Here is a 15,478-nt window from a genome sequence, read left to right as displayed (position 1 = left end):
TATTCCAGGTCGGGTTGGACGGGGCTTTGAGCAACCTGGGCTAGTTGAAGATGTCCCTGCTCATGGCAGAGGGATTGGACTAGATGGCCTTTAAAAGGTCCCTTCCAGCCCAGACTATTCTATGGTTCTGTGGGCTGGGCGGTGGGTGGCAGCCCCGAAGTCGGGGGAGAAGGCCCGGGCCCAGCCCACCCGCTCCTGCAGGAGGCCTCCAAGGCACCCAGGGCCGGGGACCGGGGCCTGCCCTGTGGGCCTGGCCGGGCCGCACCGGGCCTTCCCGGGGCCGGGGCGGGGCCGGGCCGCGGCAGAGGAGGCCTCGGGGCGGCGGGTGAAGGGCTGTCGGGGCCAGGCAGGCTCCAGGCCTGCTGGGGCCGGGGGGAGCCCCGGGGCCTGGGGGAGCGCCGAGGCAGGGTCTGGGGCAATGGGGACCCCCATCTCCGACCCCCCCCCCCATAAACCCATCAGACATAACCCCACTCCCACCGAAGGAGCCCTCCTGGCCCTCAGGGTGCTGTTAATTAGAGCTTAATTAGAGGCGGGGGCTCAGGGGCAGAACTGCAGGCAGTTTTTGGCTCTTTCTACCCTAGCCGCTCCCCCCCCCCCCAAAAAAAAAAAAAAAAAAAAGGAAGCCCAGGCAGGGCCTTTGATGCCCAGTTTATAGCATCGATGGGTTTATGGTGTGAAATGCCAGCTTTTCATTCATATAGTCGCCTCCTGATTTCTTTGTCTAACCAGCAAATTGTTCAAAAAAACCCTATACAGGAGTTCACAGATCAGCCCCTTCCAAGCAAACGAAGATTTCCCTGTATTTCCCTTACTGAAATACTCTGTTTGCTAACCAAGAGAGAAATGCCTCATTTTCATGCATTATTAAAAGAGTATTGCTACCCACAGCCAGCAATAATGCGTAAAATACCTGGTTTATGCATTATTCAGGTTACTGCTACCCAGAGCCAGCTGGTTTTATGCAGTATTTGCCTGCAGAGGTCAGCATTGCAAAGGCTTTTTGCAAAAGGGATTTGGGGAGCTGAAGGCCAAAGGAGGATTTCTGCAGGAACCTCTGTGCCCAGGGACGTCCTCAGCCCGTATGGAAACTCTCCGTTGGTGTCATCTGCAAAAATCAGCTTTAAAAATGGAGTGTTTTGTGGTCAGAGGAAGGCTGGTGGTGGGGAGAAGTGATGTTGGTGCCAGGGACTCAATCGGAAAATAAATCTGCGACTCTTCTGCTTCCCAGCTGGGTATATTTCGAAGGCTTACAACCCTGAAATTCTGAGATAATTAAAAGGGAAAGGTCCACCTCATTTTTATAAATGCGTCTCAACACTAGTACTACATTTTAAATAAAATAATACCCACTATGTGGTGCAGAAGAGCAAAGGGATTATCTACTTTAAATGGTAACATAAATGCAGTAATACTTGTTTAGCTCATCCATTGACTAAAAAATTATACAGGTTTGCAAACAAACGAGCTGAATTCAGCTGGCTCGTCTTCCTAAAGTTCTGTCTTGTAGCTGGGTCACAATGAATAACGGATAAGCAATGAATAACAGAGGAATTCACCCCAAAATACATGCGTCACCACTCCCTGCCTAGGAGGTAGATAGATTAAAAACATGAGCAGTTGCATCTCTGAGTTAATAGTAAATCACCAACGAACAATCCAGAAAATTGTCCTAAACCAACTGGAGACCACTTTATTTTTCAGAAAAAAATAAAAATGAGGACAAACTGGATGATGATTCCTCACCCAAAGCAAGGTCACGGTTTATGATTAATCTCCAATCCCTCCCCAAAGGGACCCCCTCGCATAGGCTGGCACTTTGCCTCTGCTTGATTACTTGTATTGATAAATTAAAGACTGAAATTAGCTCATTTCCAGCTATTTTTTTTGTGGCTTTTTTTGGTTGGTTGGTTTTTTTTTACGAGAAGTGGGTCTCTCCTCCATCAGAGTTTTTTTTGTCTGTCTCAGTTTGTCTGCGACCCGTGTTCTGTGCATTTATAGGGACTTAACTAAACTGGCGTTGATTAAACCACGTCCCTTCTCAAATCCTCCTCTCTTGAAATTCAACTCCTGCCACACCTCAGCCAACATAACTTCCTCGTGCCCTACGTACTGACCCCGAGAAGCTTCTATAATTAATATATAGAAAATCAATAATTCAAAGGCTGGAGGGCAGCGGCATTGTCGGCTCTCCCTGGCTGGGCTGGGTCTGTTGCAGAGAGCCGGGAGCTCCGCTCAGCCCGGGTGCAGTTCCCCACCAACACCTATTTCAAGACATAAATCGCTCTTCTCTATTCCCGGAACTAAGGAGAAATACAGGAAAAGGGCTTGCACCCAATTCTGCCAGAATCAGCCTATTTCTGGAATTACAATAGTATCCAGGCTTACTATTGTCATTTCACTTCCCTTCTTTTAACATTTTTTTCTCCCCTTTTTTCAACAACACAAATCTCCTTTTTTCTCCAGAGAAAGGATCCGGGACCTCCTCCATCTGCTTTTCTCATCATCCTCTGAAAACAGCTCAGAAAGCTGAGATATGAAACAGCCGCCGTGAAGATTTGTTCAAAACTTCATTCCCATTCCAGTCCCCAAAATGTTCATTTTAAAGCTATTCGTGCAGGAGAGCTCCAGCGATTAGTGGGGGAGCAATAGGACCCCAATTCTCAGCTTTATTTCATTTAATCTCAGCTGAGGAGTTGATGTAATTATATCAAACTTCCCTTTGTTTTTGAGCAACAGATGACCTAATGAATCCTTAGCAGAATAACCCAAGCTCCCAAACAGGCTGAGCTTTGTGAGAAATGAAGTCCCAGAGGCTTTGCTCCAGCATCATTTATTTTTAACACGACAAGCTCCTTGGATCGTTGATACCACGAAAATATTTTGGACTGCACAGATGGTTTAGGCCAGAATACGGACAAGAAAACACCCTGGGAATAAAAAACTGTGTTGTATTATCAGTGCTGATTATTGTTCGCTATTTAATGGTTGCGGATGGGGCTTTGCTTGCAGGAAGCCTCCTTGTGCCCAGCCCGGTGTGAATGATTTGCCTTGGCTCCCCACCCCCCAGCTCAGGGTAGACAGCTGCTCCTGACCTGCTGCTGTAAATGCAAAACTAATTTCCTCTGGTTTCTGTACTTTGATCATTATTCTCTCCCCGGAGTCCCCCCGGGCTCACTGAGAAATGCACTGAAAAACAAGCCGGGGGCCAAGGTCACTGGAGCCGCTGGGAAAAGGCCACATTAAAAGTTGTGTGGTTCAACCAGACGCAGCTTTAGGGATAATTGTAGAGAGAAAAAAAAACCTCTTTGCCCATCATCGGAGGAAAACACCGTTGCCCAGGCTGGGGTTTGTCCTCTGGTGCTGCTCCCACACATGGGCTCATAGCAGGGTTTATATTCATCACCTTATAAACCATTTTCCTCCGTCCTTTCTAAGCATTGCTAGATAAAATGCTTTGCAGGCTGTGCTTAACTCTGTTTTTTTTGCTCTTGGTGGCATGGAGATCACGGCAACCCCAAGGCCTGAAAAGCCTGTGGGCTTCTTCCCTTGTAATTCAAGCCCTCTGCACAGATTTAACACGACTTTTATTGTCCCAGCTTCGTCCACGCAGGCTGCAAGCTGCGGTGTTCGCATTGCTTTGGGAGTTGCTTTGGAAAAGTTAAGGAGAAAAAATTAAGGAGAAATCCTTTAGGGGAGTTGTTGGCTCTGGCATCTCCCCTCAGCCCCTAAAGCTGGCGCATCTCAGCTCCAGACCGTATTAACTAGATGGTCCTATTGTACGTAATCTTTGCTGTCATTTAAAAAAAAAAAATAAAATAATTGCTAGTTGTGGGAAAAAACATCATTTCAAAACGCTTCCTTCTCCACACACCGGTCAAAGCTGAATTTCCTTATCTATATACAGCTTTATTTCTTAGGGTAGCCGTTCCCGTAGCATAATCCTGGGTCAGAAGCAGGAATATTATCTGGGTTTTTCAATGGCATTGGCTAAGGGCAAGTAAAAAACCCCGAGCCTTATCTTAGTGCATCATACCTTGTACCCCAGTGCATCCACCCTAGAAATACCTTAGGGGAGATGCTACAAATCTCAGTTGTTGTTTGGGTTTTTTTAAAACATTTGCAATCTCAGCTGGCTTCAAGCTTGGGCTAAAACCCAGCCACCATCCCTGGAGATCCCAAGCATTACTTATTTACACCAGCTGAGAGAGGGCGGGCAGCATTTAAGCTAACCACGCTGTTCCTACACCGCTTGCATCCCCTTCCCTGGGCGCTGAGGTAGCCATGGAGATGGCTACGGAGAGCATCGTGCCCATGACAACTCTGCATGAGCATCTTCAGCATCTTCACAGCAGCCTAGTCTCTCCCTGGGCTTTTCCTTGCACCAGACGGCGCATACTGACTTATTCTCGCTCCCACACAGGCGATAATAAAGCTTTACCCTACCAGCAGCTCCGTTTCCAAGATAAAAGGGCAGAGAATTAAACATACGGAGCAGATTTGGCATATAATGCCTGAATGTTTGGTATGTAACGTCTCTTTGGTATATAATGTCAGCCTGATTCTCAGCATAAGCTTCATAAAGAGCCTTTAATTTGTTGCTTTAGGGGAAGAAAAGCTTTGGACTAAGTCACGCACAGTCTTGGCTCAACATCCCGGCTGGAAGATGCTCCAAAATGGATGGAAAGGTGCAAGTCACGCGGGAAACTGTTTCGATAGATTAAAAACCCTAATGGCTAAAATTCCAGCCCCATTTCCCCCGTGGGCACACGTTTCCCAAGCCCGGTTTGTCTTTGCTTATTCTCATTTACACCCAGAGGAAAAGCAGATGAAACCCCGTAAAACCAGCCCTGGCCCTGGGAACCCTTTATATGGAGGGAGAGGGGAAAATTGGGGTGGAAACGTACTTGCTGGCTCAGCTGAGAGGATTTGCATGACTACTGGGTTTAATCACCTCATCCTTGCCGAGCACGTGAGTTAGAAACCAGATCATAGGGTGCAAAAGCTTGATTCATTCTCACGTGAATAAACAAGGCGAAGACCTGGACCAAAAAGTATGTATATACTAAAGAAAAACATACATCTAAGAGAAAAACGTAACAGTTCTTTTAAGTATTTCTCCATCTCCAACGTGGTTCTTGTTTCAGTCTATTGCCTTTTTTTTTTTTTTTATTTTGAATTAAAAATCAAACAATTGTCTGTATTTCCTGGGGTTCAGCTTTCCCCATCTCGCCCCACAGCCCCTTTTCCCACCGGGAAAACTGATTTCTCCTGCCCCTTTCCCAGCGCAACCCAGCCAGGAACCCACAGGGAGCCCCAAGGACGGCGGCGTTATCCCTCCACCCATCACCCCTCCGAAAAAAAATGTTCCTGCCCGCCGCTCTGCTTGGGAAATACAACATTTAAATACGTCAGCCGGGATTTCGGCACGCTCCTGCAAGTTCTCGGCACACACAGCTGACGTATTTTGGGATAGGAGCAATGCCCCGAAGCGGGATCCGAAGCTGGCGCGGATGATTGATGTAAAAACGATGAAAATGGGAGCGCCTTGGCCCATCCCGGGTTTGCCCCGGTTTATTTTTAAGAAGGTGACCTCAGCGCAGCCACGTTATGTCATGCAACGTGCTTACGCCGCTGCTCTGATCTCGGAAAGCCTTCCGAGGGGATTGCAAGTTAAAAATACATGGGAGAGGCAAAGGAAAGCCTCCCGGTGAGTCATATATTACAAGCCTTGCTGCGAGGAAAAAACAATACAGATATTCAGCTTTTCCTGCGGAGGAGCCAGCTGGTGGTTATTGCACCACGCGGGGAAGTTTCGGGCAAGGTGGATTAGAGCATCGCTGGGGAAGTATTTGTTCCTGCAGCTTTATAGAGGGGCATCGTGTTTTAAAAGAGCCCAAATGCTGGGTTGTCTTAGTCTGTCTGAAAAACAGGAGATTTACTGGTAGGAAAGGGCAGAACGGAGCGTGACGGCTTTCTGCGAAGGGCTACGGCTCTTCCCCTCCCTCATTCTCCCGCACACAGCAGCGAATTGTTCAGTCCGGAGGCACAAACCCTTCGTCCCGAAGCCGCTGCTCCCAAGGCACTGGGACAAGTTATTTTTAACCCAAACGCTGGGCTGAAACCAAATTGAACAGTAAACATCTTCCTCGAAGATGCGTGACTTACTTCTCTCATTTCCCATAAATTCATCCAGCTGGCAGCAGGGAGGCTCAAATACCCAAATTTGATTCCTTTTTTTTTTTTTTTTTTTTCCTCCTTCAAAGCACTTTTATTATCAGTGCTCATTCCAAAAAGAAAAAGTATTTCCAAAAAAAGCCTTTTATTTTATTCTTTTTTAAAGAAAAGCTGTTATTTTACCTTCTAGCACCTTCTGGGTGACGCTGACAACCCTGGGAGGGGTCAGAGGCGCATTTCTGGGAGCTGCGTCCCGTGCAAGTTATCTCCTGAAGATGCAGTGCCTCATTGGGAAGGCATCAGCCTGCGGCCAGGGAGGGACCCATCCGTAAGGAGCTTACGCGTGTCCCTGCCCGGAATAGCAGCTCGCACATGGGCAGAGGTTATTACACCCCTAATCTGATTGTAGCAGCTGGATGAACATTTATAGCCTTTTTAAGACAGTTGTCTAATAGTAAAGAGAAGGAGGGCACGTGCAGCCTCCAATATTTAATATTTCCCTGCAGAAGAGAAATTCAGCTGCTTCCTCGAGGATCTAGCTTTGTCTTTTGAAACACAACAAGGAAAAGACTTGCCTTATTTCTGGCTTTCTCCCCCCCCCCCCAAAACCCCACTTTTCAACAGCCCCACACCGGAGCCCCCCAGCAGCAGGCAGATGCCCGCAGGATCCTGTTGCCCGAGTCACGTCTGCCCGTGGATCGCGTCGCAAAAAAGCCGTCACCGGCGAGGAAAGCAGATCAACGCGGGGGGTGGGGGACACAAACTCCTCCCCAGCATCACGGCTGCAATGAGTCTCGTTTACTAGAGCGCTCGTAAACTGATTTATTTTTTCCGTGGAACTCGGCGCTCCTTGGCTTTGCAACAGAGCTGGTAAAAAAAAAATAATAATAAAAAAAAAAACAAAAAAAAACCTCTCCGGAAAGCAGCGCGAGATGCTGCTTGGAAAGTTTGGGTTGTTTGCTTTTCCCCTTCCGTGGTTCCTCTCCTGGCATGTTGTTCGTGCCCTTATGTGCCTCCGGGATTAGGGATTCGCTGGGACTTTTCCTCCCCACCGTCGCCGGTTGTGTAACCGCGTGCTGGTGATCTGCTGGAAGTGCGTTTATTTACTCTCCTGCTCCTGCTAGTTTTGCCTCCTGGGCTGCTGCCATCCTCAGCAAAAGGCTAAAAAAATCCATATAGCCCTTTTATTTATTTATTTTCTTTTTACAGGAAAACTTAATGGTTGTCAAGAGCAAAGAAGGAATGCCGCCCATGAGCTGCACTTTCCTCTCCTGCAGCTTAATACAGAATAACGGGGCATGCAAAGAGTTCTATGCAGCGCTTGGAAAAAGCCTTCTTTTCCTAAAAATAGGCGAAAAAATGACATTTCTTTTCCTTCCTGGGGTCTGCGGGGCCACGAGCCCTGGCATAGCTTTACCCGTCACGCAATGGAGCCCTCGCCACCAAAGAAAATGCAAAATAACCTAATAAGGCTTCCATTTTTTAATTACCCACTGACATGGGAAAATAACAGCCTGACCGAGTGACATCTTGCCTTTGTGCTCCCAGCCCTTTCCTTCCCTGCGCTGCCATCACCCCATTTATTCCCCAAATGGCATTTTCTCTTGCTCTCGTCCGGGCGGGAGCCGAATATTACCGAGACACCTGGTTCCCAAGAAAAATCCGAAGTAGAGCATTTTACCTTAAAAGAGACTATTGTGTGGTGAGATCAGAAAATAAATCAAGTTTTGCAAAATGCGTTTCGGTAACCCTCCAAACACAGCACTTATTTCCACTTATTTTTGCCTTTGGAGGGTTTAAAGAGGTTTCCCAATGAGCGAAGCGTGATTTGAGGTGGGGTGAGCTTGAGCCCAGGTTTTTTGTCGGCTCCAGGGGGTGATGTCGGGATGGGGACAGGCTGTGGGACTTCATCCCTACCTCCAAACCCCACCAAATTACCCCCAAATCCCTGTAAATCTCCCACGAACTATTTTAATGCCTTCCCCTGCCTCTGCAAGCCTCTCCAAGCGAGTCCAGGGTTATGTGAATAAAAGCGTTTTGCATGAATTAAAGCAAAAAAAAAAAAAAATAAAATCAATGAGAAGGAATGAAGCGGGGTCAGATGAACCCAGCTCCTTTCCCAGCTCATCGTTAAACCAAAGTCGGCATTTTCCATTCGCTACGAGAAAAAACCCATCCCATTAATGATTTCTGACCTGGCACGAACCCCCGTCGCACTTAACGTCCCATTATTTCCTCCGTTCCCCGTCGCTGCCTGAGCTGCGGATGAAGAAGGGCCAAACCTCCAGTGGAGATCGATGCGGCTCTTGGCTTGCCGCCGGGAGAAATTTTACCCCGAGACGCTAAAGGAGCCATGTGGCAGCTGGCTCCATCAAATAGACGCTGTGGATATACTGGTTCAGGTGGTTTTAGCGCTGCGGACTTCCACAATAAATTAAAAATGAATTGATAGTCAGTAGGCAGCCCCTGCTCAGTTTGCAGCTGGGATCCATCAGAGCTTCTATATTTCCCCAAACAAGACCCAAACTTCCTCTGAAATGTCTCATTGTGGAAAAATCCTGATTTTTACAAGGCACAGATGAATTCATCCCAACCATCCCGTTCCCAGTGCTGTATTTTTTTCTTTTCCTGGCTTTGGATTTTACAGAGCCCAATGAAGAGCACTTAAACCCAAACCAGGGAATCAGGAGCCATCTGTGCATCCACATGAGGAACAAATACGCCTGTGTGTTGTAGAGGAGAGCTTCAGCAGGCTCGCTGACCTTAATCCCGCCCCCGTTATTTAATTTTCTCCTTCAGAAATTAACATGGATATCTCCCCGGAGCAGCCAAAGCGCCCATCGCATCCCATTTCCCTGCCAGATAGAAATTATTATTTTATTTTATTGTAACATAATCCAGCCAGAGGGATAAACGTGCGTACGGAGCATCGGAGTGGAAATCCCCTTTATGGCCAGATGTGCTCCGCGGTCCAGGGGTGGGAGCGCTGCCGGGACGGCTGTACCTGGCCCAGCTATTTCGGGCAGCCAAACCTCGGTAGGGTTTGGGCTGTATCGCGTGGCCGTGCCGAAATCAGGCGCGGTGCAATTAGTTTCAAGCTTCATTTATGTCTCCCAACCACCACGCAAGCGTCCCGGGTTGCTCTGGGCTCAACCCGTTTGTTATAGCCCATCCTAACCCTAAAGGATGGGAAAAACTCCCTGCCCTGGTCTTTAAATCTCTGCAGCCACACGTACCCCTACCCTCCGAAACGGGGTGCTGTGGAAGCCCCAGCTTGGCGTGAGCATCCCATATAATTTTTAATTGCCTTCTGTGGCGTTTCCTCCCATTAAATACCAGGGTACCTCAACACAAAGCGCGACCGCTCTGCGCAGGAATGTTTTACTCCTCTGGAGCGAGACAAACTCGGAGACAAACTCATCCTTTCCCCTGTAGCTCTGAGTCTATTTTGTTTATTTAATTTGGTGTCCATCAACCCACCGAGCATCTCTCTATTTCCCAGGATAATGGATTTAGAGCGACCGCTAAAAGCATCCTTTCCTCGCCCAGAGCTTTGACCCCCGAGATTTCCGAACCACCCCTGCCCGTCCCATCAATATTTCTTCAATCAACCATCCAAGTGCTGCAATTTCCCAAGATTTCCAAACCACCCCCAAACCCTGCCAATCCCACCCAGGTTTCTTCAATAACCCATCCAAGCGCCGCCGTTTTTCCAGCCACCCCTTTGGTCGCCGGCGTTGCCTCCCGGGGTCCGTATCTGCCAGGAGGGATGATAGGGGGTGAAGCCAAATTTTGCGGGATGCCGGCCGTGGTTTTCCCTAGGGAAGGCGGATGGATGCTGGCCAGGCTGTGCAGGGCTGGGCTGCGCAGGAGCCAGCTCCTCCCTCTCGCTATTTATTCCTCCCCGTAGCTCTGCGGCCGAGGCTGAATCACCCCGAACCCAGCGAGCAACGGGCTCCCAGCCGGTGAGTGTCGGGGAAAATGGGACACGGGGGGCTTCGGGTGGGAGAAATCCAGAGGTGAGGGGGCTTTTAACACCGAGCAGCATCACAGGGGATGGGGGGGTTCCCTCTTCTCCCCGCCATCGCTGCCTAAAAATAGACATTTCCAGCTCGGAAGGCGAGCGTCCTCCTTAAAGACAGAGCTTGGCTTCTCCCTGGCGCTTGTTTATTCAGGGCTGATTCAAAGCTGTTGCCGGTGCGAATTTTCTTCCTCCCCCCCTGCAACCTCCCTGGGGGGTTTTGTTCTCTCCCACAGTTCCCGGCTGCGCAGGACTTTGCTCCCCCATTATTTTGCAGGGGGGGAGGGTGTGTGTTTTAAAAAAAAAAAGGCGGCGGGTGGGGGTGGGAAGAGGATTTCTAAAAACTAGGGGTGGCATTTTCGGAAAGCGAACTGCCAGCCTCCATCCCCCTTCCCCACAGCCCCAGCCCTGACTTTTTACCCCCCCACAAACCAGGACCAGCATCGCCAGAAGGGTCCGGCCACCCCCATTCCCGAGCATCTTCCCACCTTCCTCGCTGCATCACTCCTCCACCTTCCCCTTCCCCACCTCCCTTCATTTCTTCTCTCCCCCCAGGCACCTTAACAAGGTTATTTCCGCGGTTATTTTGGCACTGGGGTGTTGGTTTTCTTCTCCAAACCCGAAGCCGCCTTCTTGCCAGCCCTGCGCACATAATTGCTCCTGGCGATCGCTCCTCGCATCCTCCATTTTCCGCTTCCCCCTCGGCCCCGAAGGAGCTCCAGCTCTCCTCCGGTTCTCCTACACAAGCGTGGATATAAATCGCTCCGATATAAATCACCTAAATTAATTTCTCATTGCCTACATTCGCCCGCAGAGAGGGAAAACTGGGGGAAGAATGTTATAAAGAGGCAGGGAAAAATACCGCCGAAGCCGTTCGATAATATAATTTAATGATAGCACCGTGATCACACTGTAAAATATTATTTCCAGGCAGAGGGAAGGCAGCTCCGACCCCGAGGAAGCGGCTCCCTGGTCCCCGTCGCACGCAGAGGGTTTGTGCCAGCGACCGCGTTCCTTGGGGGAGAAGGTCGGCTGCCCAAGGAGGTCAGTAATTAGCAGCGCGAACGCGAACAAGCCTTTGCCCTGTTTATCAGAGCTCGTCTCCGCAAAGGCAATTAGAGGAACAGGTCGGTGCTGCCGGGCTGGAATATCCTCCAGGGCTTTGCCGTAACCTGTTTTCATCCAGGGGTTGATTTCTCCCCCCTTGCAACCCACCACGGGGAGTCACATCTTCAAAACATTTTTAAAAATTTGCCCATTTGCTGCTTCTTTTCCCCCTGTTTCCTTTATTTTTTTTTTTTTTTTTGGAGTGCCCGAGGAACGTTCGCCCCTCCAAGTTTTCGCCATGTCTCTCGGCTATTTTTAACCCCCCTGATCTCATCGTCGCTCCCAGCGGGTGGGTGCCGCTGGGCGAGGGAGGCAGCGAACCCGCTCGAAAGCGGGCGGTTTGCGCCCAATTTTTTTTTGGCTGAGAGGGTGGCGAGCGGGCAGCCTGAGCCCGGCTTTCCTCCCCGCCACGAGGGACAGGCTCGCGCATCTCCCCTTCTCTTTTAATGAAGCCTCTTGCTAACGATCTCAACCAAGACGTTGACATTGATTCAAACATTTCCAGGCATAAGACCAGATTTTTGGGTGGGGAGGAAAGAGCATTGTTATCTGAATGCAAAGAGAGATGAATTTGATTTTATGGACTGTAAACAAGTAGCTAACATGCAACAGAAAACTATTTGCCTTAAACAGGGGTTTCTTCTGCCTGTTTGCGCTGCTAAGGGTAATATTTCACAGGAGACCATCATCTCTTATCCTCATTAAACTTATCTCTGGGTTGAGTGGTGACTCTTAAGGAAGCCGGTCCATCAGCTGCTGCAAAAAAACCCACTTTAGGACCCAAACCTTAATTGTTTCTTGCCGTAACACGAGCCAGCAAATGCATCCGAAGCATCCAAGGCTGTTGTGAAATGCCCACCCCCACTTTGCCAGGTGTGCTTCGCTCTCCCTCCCCAGCATCCTGGCCTGCACAGGGGAATTTTTGGGGATAGGGGGATTTTCCGTCCCAGGCAGGATGGAAAAAACCTTGGCTGTTGCTGGGCGCGCATATTAAACACGAGGATAACAGTAATTCACCGGGCTCACACATTAAACACGAGGGTAGCAGTAATTCAACACTCCTTGGCCTCGCAGGGAGGCATCCGAAGGGATTTTGCAGCTTGGGAAGTGTTTTCCAAAGGATTTGTAGACCTGGTGTGTATCATACAGGCTGGATTATACCAAGGGAGAGAAATGGCTCGTTAAAATGGGATTTCATCCTTGCCAGCCCACCGGCTAACGTAGGAGACGCCTGGCATGCCAGCAGCCAACTGCTGAGTAAGCAAATATCTGCAAACACATTAAACGAGAAAAATGGTGTTCTTCAGTTAAGGCCTGTTGCACATAAACAGGGACTCGGGCAAAACGCGCTGAATTTTGTTCTTTGGGGAAAAAAACCAACCCTCCAGGGCAAGACTGGGCGCTGGCCTCCTTGCAGACCTGGGTACCCGAAAGCTTTGAGATTGGGATTAATCTGTTTAGCGCCATCAATCCTTGCACATCGTAAGTCTCATTGATATCATCTGCTTGGATAGAGAAGATTTGGCAAGTGGATTTTTATCTCCCAACCTAGCGAAGCGTTTTTCCCGAAAGCTTTTCTTCCGCTACTTAAAATTGCCATTACTAGCAAAGGAGCTGTTGGAGAGGTGGGATATATCTATATATAAAAGAATATAAATATGTATAAAATATATATGTGAAAATAAGGGGGCCTGGGGGGCATAAATATGCATTTAAGTCTAAAGCCGTTTATTCTGCAGCTGGATTAAAGGGAATGGTATGTGTTTTATATGATACGTAAGTAAGGGACCCTAAAACCCGCGACGCTCGTGGCAGAGTGGATGCAGGGTCTCTGCCTCCTGCCCGTAACGCTGCCTGTCCTTGTGTCCCGCAGCCATGGCCAGGCTCCTCGTCACCTGCTGCCTGGTGGCCCTGCTCCTCAGCGCCTGGACCGACGTCGCCTTCTCCAAGAAGGGCAAAGGCAAACCCAGCGGAGGCGGTTGGGGCACAGGGAGCCACCGCCAGCCCAGCTACCCCCGCCAGCCCGGCTACCCCCAAAATCCCAGCTATCCCCATAATCCGGGCTACCCCCAGAACCCCGGCTACCCCCACAACCCAGGGTACCCCCACAACCCAGGGTACCCCCACAACACAGGGTGGGGACAGGGCTACAACCCATCCAGCGGAGGAAGCTACTACAACCAAAAACCATGGAAACCTCCCAAATCCAAGACCAACTTCAAGCACGTGGCCGGGGCAGCGGCGGCGGGCGCCGTGGTGGGAGGTTTGGGGGGCTACACCATGGGACGCATCATGTCGGGGATGCACTATCGCTTCGACAGCCCCGACGAGTACCGATGGTGGAACGAAAATTCGGCGCGTTACCCCAACCAGGTTTACTACCGGGATTACAGCAGCCCCGTCTCGCAGGACGTCTTCGTCGCCGACTGCTTTAACATCACGGTGACCGAACACAACATCGGACCCGCCGCCAAGAAGAACGTGTCAGAGGCTGGTTCGGCGGTGAACCAAACGGAGACGGAGATGGAGACCAAGGTGGTGACAAAGGTGATCCGGGAGATGTGCATCCAGCAGTACCGCGAGTACCGCCTGGCCTCCGGCATCCGGCTGCACCTCGCCGACGCCTCCCTCGCTGCCCTCCTCCTCCTCACCCTCTTCATCATGCACTGATGCACCCTGCATCCCGTGGCTTCAAGATTTCACCCCATGGGGACCTCCCCAACCTCCCCGTTCTTGCTTGCGGTCGTCTTTGGTGAAGAGCCCTTGGGGCGCATGAGCACCAACGCTCCCCGTCACCTCCCCGGAGGCTCCAGTTTAGGCAACTGGATGAAAATTTCCTTCTCCGCCCCAAAGGCGTCCCCAGCGCGGCAGGACAGCGATGGAGCTGGATGCCCAAAAAAACAGCCTTCACCACCTGCTCCTGCTCCTCCTCGGGGCCAGCCCGAGAGGGACCGGGTGAAGAGGAGCTCGCCTGGTCCTTGGCGTCCCTGCAAGACCGTTTCTGAAAATCATCTTGGCTAACAGGCAGGGTTTTACCTAATTCCCTTAATCCCTCGGCCACCAAAACCCTTTTCCCCGGGGCACACCACGGTCTTGCACCCGAGCACCCATATATATGTACACATCGCATAGGGGTATTTACGTACCCCACCCATATACCCCGTAGGGGTGTTAAGAGGGTCAAATATGGGTTTTTCAAGCAACAAGCTACTGGGTTTTAACCCTTTAACCCTAAAAACCGCCCTTCCTCCTGTACATACGGACCTGCCCGCTCCGCACCTTGCATGCTGCGAATATCTCCTGCAGCGATACACAAAAATAAAGTGATTTAGGTTTTTTTTTCCCCCCGCCCCCCGCCTCAGCGAGGCTGAAGCCCCGGCCGGGTTTCGGTTGACCCCTGCGCCGCTTTGCTTCTAGTTGAGCCTCACTGTCTTTCTTAGCCTGTCTAAAGGCAAAAAACGCTGCTGAGTGCCACAAAAAAAACCCCCAAAGCGGTAACGCTTGGTGTGTCGCAGCCCGAGAAAAAGCTATTTGGGATGTGCTATAGGTGACGAGTGACGCTCACGTTCAGCACCTTGACCTAAAGGACATTAAAATACAGCAAAAACGGATGCTCGGGGTTTTTGGGGGGGTCAAGGACAAAGCAAGAGACTTAAAGGACCTAAATCGGAGAGTTACAGCAAACAGCATCGGGAAAAACAACCCTGAGGGGTGGGAGATGCTTAAAAAAAAACAAAACAAAACAAAAACCAACCACCTTTTGCAATTAACGTGTGGAAGCGGCGGGTGAAATTTGTGCTTCTTGTGTTTGAGCCGATGCTGGGTTGTGTATAACCTGGAGCATCTGTAAAGTTGCACTTGTCGAACCGGTCGCCCTGAGTTCTATTTAATATGTCTCATGTATTTTATTATTTTTTTTTGCAAGGCACTGAATGACACCGTCCTAAATGATTTTTCGCATCGGTGTAAGCTAAGTGAAGATATATATATAGATATATATATATATATAAAAAAATATATAGAGATAAATCTTTCAGGATAGTCACCGGAAAAGCAGGGCTTTGAGGTAACCCGTACTTTGTGATATGCAAATGTTTTGTAAATCCGTAACGGTGCATGCACGAAATTTGCCGTTCTGATACTTTTCCAAGTGTTCAACGTCTGCTCCAAATT

At 49.7% G+C, this 15,478-nt stretch overlaps 1 protein-coding gene across 1 annotated transcript; it reads left to right on the top strand.

Annotated features, from left to right (window-relative positions):
- The first annotated feature begins 9,759 nt into the window (after positions 1 to 9,759).
- PRNP (prion protein (Kanno blood group)) lies at positions 9,760 to 15,171 on the top strand. Its single transcript, XM_074563745.1, has 3 exons — positions 9,760 to 10,142; positions 11,129 to 11,242; positions 13,179 to 15,171. Exon 3 carries the CDS (start codon positions 13,181 to 13,183, stop codon positions 13,973 to 13,975), a length of 795 nt encoding a protein of 264 aa, XP_074419846.1. The 5' UTR covers positions 9,760 to 10,142; positions 11,129 to 11,242; positions 13,179 to 13,180; the 3' UTR covers positions 13,976 to 15,171.
- Positions 15,172 to 15,478: the final 307 nt, after the last annotated feature.

Source organism: Larus michahellis, chromosome 20 (genome assembly GCF_964199755.1).
Source record: "Larus michahellis chromosome 20, bLarMic1.1, whole genome shotgun sequence".
Taxonomy (NCBI): Eukaryota; Metazoa; Chordata; class Aves; order Charadriiformes; family Laridae; genus Larus; species Larus michahellis.
The sequence above is the reverse complement of the archived record's forward strand: the minus strand, read 5'-3'. Positions and strand labels throughout refer to the sequence as shown.